Source organism: Rutidosis leptorrhynchoides, chromosome 3 (genome assembly GCF_046630445.1).
Source record: "Rutidosis leptorrhynchoides isolate AG116_Rl617_1_P2 chromosome 3, CSIRO_AGI_Rlap_v1, whole genome shotgun sequence".
Taxonomy (NCBI): Eukaryota; Viridiplantae; Streptophyta; class Magnoliopsida; order Asterales; family Asteraceae; genus Rutidosis; species Rutidosis leptorrhynchoides.
In genome coordinates this window covers 362,756,007-362,760,440 of record NC_092335.1, presented here as the reverse complement: position 1 = coordinate 362,760,440, position 4,434 = coordinate 362,756,007, and the positions used below count along the sequence as shown (strand labels likewise).

At 36.0% G+C, this 4,434-nt stretch overlaps 1 protein-coding gene across 1 annotated transcript; it reads right to left on the bottom strand.

Annotated features, from left to right (window-relative positions):
- Positions 1 to 353: 353 nt before the first annotated feature.
- Positions 354 to 4,110, bottom strand: LOC139897587 (probable aldo-keto reductase 4). Its single transcript, XM_071880283.1, has 5 exons — positions 3,787 to 4,110; positions 3,507 to 3,704; positions 1,798 to 1,970; positions 1,563 to 1,665; positions 354 to 843 (listed from the first exon to the last, which is right to left on the bottom strand). The coding sequence occupies exons 1-5, from the start codon at positions 3,997 to 3,999 to the stop codon at positions 508 to 510; spliced, it is 1,023 nt and encodes a 340-aa protein (XP_071736384.1). The 5' UTR covers positions 4,000 to 4,110; the 3' UTR covers positions 354 to 507.
- Between the last annotated feature and the right edge of the window lie 324 nt (positions 4,111 to 4,434).

The window sequence follows — 4,434 nt, the reverse complement described above, 5'->3', positions numbered from 1 at the left end:
TATGAAATATGCGATATCAGACCTCATAACCAAAAAGAGCGAAAATTCAATTAAACAATATTTTTACAGATCCCTCTTATACCACCGAGCATTTAGCTAAGTGATATTCGGTCTTGGAGTACGTGTCCCGGATCCAAGGGAGAATCGAAGAACGTGATCCGGGTTCGATTCTCACTCAAGGGTTTTACTTCCCTGGATTCAAGTTGAATAGGCTTCCCCCAGCGGATGTTAAAGGATATGATCGGGTGATGAGTACTCCGCATAGTGTAAACCCCGTCAGTGACCCCATACATGTTGGTCTAGAAAAACAGATCGAGTTGATAGTCACAAAACACTAAACACGCTCAAGCATACATCTAAAACTAGAAACCGCATTTATTTATTGTTCTTCAAAACTCAAGTGATTACATCACAGCATGAAACCAAAATGCGTTATTACAGGAAAACAAAGCTGATATGGATAGGATATATATCAGCACACAACAGACAACAGACTCACAACATAGATTAAGCTTTCCAAGATGACAATGGAGGAGTCTCGGAGTTCACATATGTTGTAAGACCAGACCCATATCGATCCCCCTTAACTGAATCAGCTGATGCAATGGATTCAAGTTCAGCCATCTCTTCTGGTGTGAGCTTAACAGATAAAGCTCCAATGTTCTGTTCAAGGTTTTGTATCTTGGTGGTTCCTGGAATGGGGACCACATCGTTTCCCTGGTGGTGAACCCAAGCCAATGCCAGCTGTGATGGTGTACATCCCTTCTTAGTCGCTATTTCATTAACCCTTTCGAACAAGATCTTGTTGTGCTCAAGATTTTCAGCTTGGAACCTTGGCAGGAACTATTATACGAAAAATTCATAATCTGAGTATAACGATACCATTAAGAAAAGACAAAATGTTATGCGGATGTAGCTCTTATTCGAACATATTTTGTAGAGGTGGCAATTTGGATCCACTTCCTTATGGATGAGCTGATTTGGGTTATGTCTTATCTCAAACGGGTCAGACAGGTAAAGTAAAAATGGATAGCTTTTAAGACAACAGGTAAAACGGATCAGATGGCTTCAAAGTCCAAAGTGTATCTTTGATGTAAATAACTCTGTTTATTATTTGAATCCAAAAAATTAGACCAGTAATAAAAACAACACTTCTGCAATCAGATTTGACACGCTAATTTTTTTTAACTGACTTTTTTTAAAAAAAAAACTAGCAAATTGCTAGAATTACAAACATAACAAAGGATTACAAAGCCACTTGGCCCAACTAAAAGAAAATTTACTGGTAGCTGTAATCCAAGTATAAGAAGAAAGACATATACAATGAAAAATATCATTCCTCCTAATCAAAAGGGACCCAAAGGTGTGATAAAAAAAAAGTTCAGAAAAAAGTTTTCTAGGTCGACCCAACCCATTTCAGTCTAAACACAAAGAACCTATCTCGGTGCAAACATGGTTTGATCGGTTACCCTGCCCCACCTGACCCACTCACTTTTAGTTATTTTTATTGTAATAGAGGGAGCAAAATGATAATTTAGAACAAAAAATTGTAACATACAGACCTTACGGAAGTCCCCTTCTTCCAACTTGTCCATCATTTTAGGACCAGATGATAAGAATCCTCGTCCTAGAGGGCTGTATGCAACAATCCCGATTCCTAGTTCTCTAATAGAGTACCAAAGTAAAAAAAAAAAAAAAAATGTATATTTTATTATTTAGTGTTGAGTATATAACAAAATAGAAAAGGAAAAAGAAAAAGAAATGCAGCACATAATAGAAGAGTAAACAATATCCAACCTGCAAGTTGGAACGATCTCTTCCTCGACATCTCTTGTCCACAAGGACCATTCTAGTTGTATAGCTGTTAACGGGTGCACAGCATGGGCTCTTCTGATGGTTGATGCAGATGCCTCCGATAGTCCAATATATTTAATTTTTCCTTCTTCAACCAACTTCTTTAGTTCTCCCATCTAAAATTTAAAATAAAACACTTGAAGATATCAATAATACTAAAAACACATATAGGGTGTGCCTTCACTAGAAGTTCAATATTGAGTTATGGACCCTCATTTAGTAGAAGTTACACCATAGTACTCTTTTGTGGATCTAGACAATCGGGAAGACAATTTGTCTACTTTAAGTAATTTAGACGGTTGGAACAACTGAAATGACAATTCATTAAGAGAAAAGGTATTTGTCCCATCTTTCTCAATGTGAACTTACACCGAGTTTGAACAAAACAGGAAGGAATGATAAGCTATTACATATATCGACTATATTATAAAAAAACTAGGCATGAGTCATGATCATGGATGCAGTCATGTTAGTGACCTATGTCGTTTTCTTTCTCTATTTTTTGTCAATCCACAGGGAAAACGAAAATAGGATCCTAACGCAAGCTTATGGAGGATGATGGTGTCATAGAAATAGCTAAAAGAGAGTAATATCAATTCTAAGTTGAACTATTAACCAGAGCACAATTTTATAATTTCACAATATATGTCACTTTCTTTTTCTATCATTTTTCAATAATAGGGAACAAGAGTCAGAGTGCAAGTGAAAATAGGATATAACGCAAGGCTATGGAGGATGATGGTGTCAGAGACATAAATAAAAGAGACCAATATCAAGCCTAAATGGTGCTGTTATTAGATACAACACAAACACCGATACCTAATCCCACATTAGTGGGTTACGGGGAGTAAGATGCAAAAAATCATTCCTCTCCCGAAGGTAAAGAGACTAAGGCCCCGTTTGGCTCACGGAATCCAATAGGATTCCGGCGGAATTGGAATTGAATTCAAACACGACGTGTGTCTAAATTTAATTCCAATTCCACCAGAATCCCATTGGATTCCATGAGCCAAACGGGGCCGTCCAACACGAATGAATAAATACGAGTGCAAATATAGATACATAGATTAATGTAAAAATACATTTATTTAATATTCTAAGCTCTAATTATAAATAAATATATACAATTATATGATGTGACAACGATACATTGTGGTACGATCAGCTACCTCAACATTAAAATAGATACAATGCTAACCTAGTATAATATAGAGTTCAAACGAAGATAATACAACTCTCCTAGTATCTGCAATAAGAAATAAAACTTACCTAATAAGGCAGTTAGGACACATATGTAGCTGTTTTCTGTTTATTTATTACGGATAAATGGATGTGGTTCTTTATTTAATACTCTGTATACTTGTACAACTAAAATTCACTACAAAATCAGTTAAATCCTAGCAACCATGACAACACAATTTGTTGAACCACATAGACACTTTGTATATTATTATAGTTTCGTGCAGCCATTATTATGCGCATTTCTAATATATAGGTCCGATTTTCCTAACCCACCTTTATATTCGATAAGCAAATTGTCAATATCCTCACAAATAGTAGCAATGAAGTTTCAAAACCAAAAATAATAATTTAAATGATGCCTTTCAGAATACAAACAAACATCAAAACAAGGATCGTAGAACAAAACTAACCGTGATTTCGATCGGTAAACGAGTATCAATCCTGTGCTGATAATACAAATCAATACAATCGACTTCAAGTCTCTGCAAACTAGCTTCACAACAAGCCCTAACATAAGCTGGATCACCACAAACTTCCCTTATACCATCCAATTTTACCCCAAATTTAGTAGCTAACTCAACTTTATCCCTCATCCCTCCCTTTAAAGCCTACAATTCAAATATATAAATCTAATTACTAAACCCTAATTTCACTATAATCATAATTGATGATTGATGATAAAATTGGTACCTTGCCGATAAGGATCTCGTTGAGTTTGGGGCCGTAGATATCGGAGGTATCGAGGAAAGTTATGCCGGAGTTAATGGCGTGGTGGATGAGTTTGATCATGTCGGGTTCGGGTTTGGGTGGTCCGTAGAAAGCGGACATACCCATACATCCTAAACCTTGAGCTGATACTTCTAAACCTTGTGAACCTAACTTGACTCTTGGAATTGTTGTCATTTTTTCGAAATTGAATCTGTTATTCTTTTATTAAGGATTGATTGATGATTGAAAGGAAGAAGAATTGTGGATTTAATCTGGAAAAACATTGATCAATTTAAAGAGAGTGATGAAGTTGGTACGGTAGTGAGTAGTGGTGGTAAGTTAAAGTCAAACGATGTAATGCATGACGATTTTATGACGTAAGCACTTACGATTTGGTTCAAAAATTCGTGATCGCATTGACATTCATTTTGCTTCCGATTTTCAAAATTCTCCGGTACATATTCCACTTATCAAATACGGAGTAATGTATTTTTACTTCTCTCTAATTGGTAAAAACTAGTTGTCGAACCCTCACTTTGCGCTGGGGTTTTCGTTTTAAATGCATTTTATTGTGTTTATTTTGTAAAATTATTTCGTGGCTAACGATGATGTCGTTGAAGCGCAACTCGA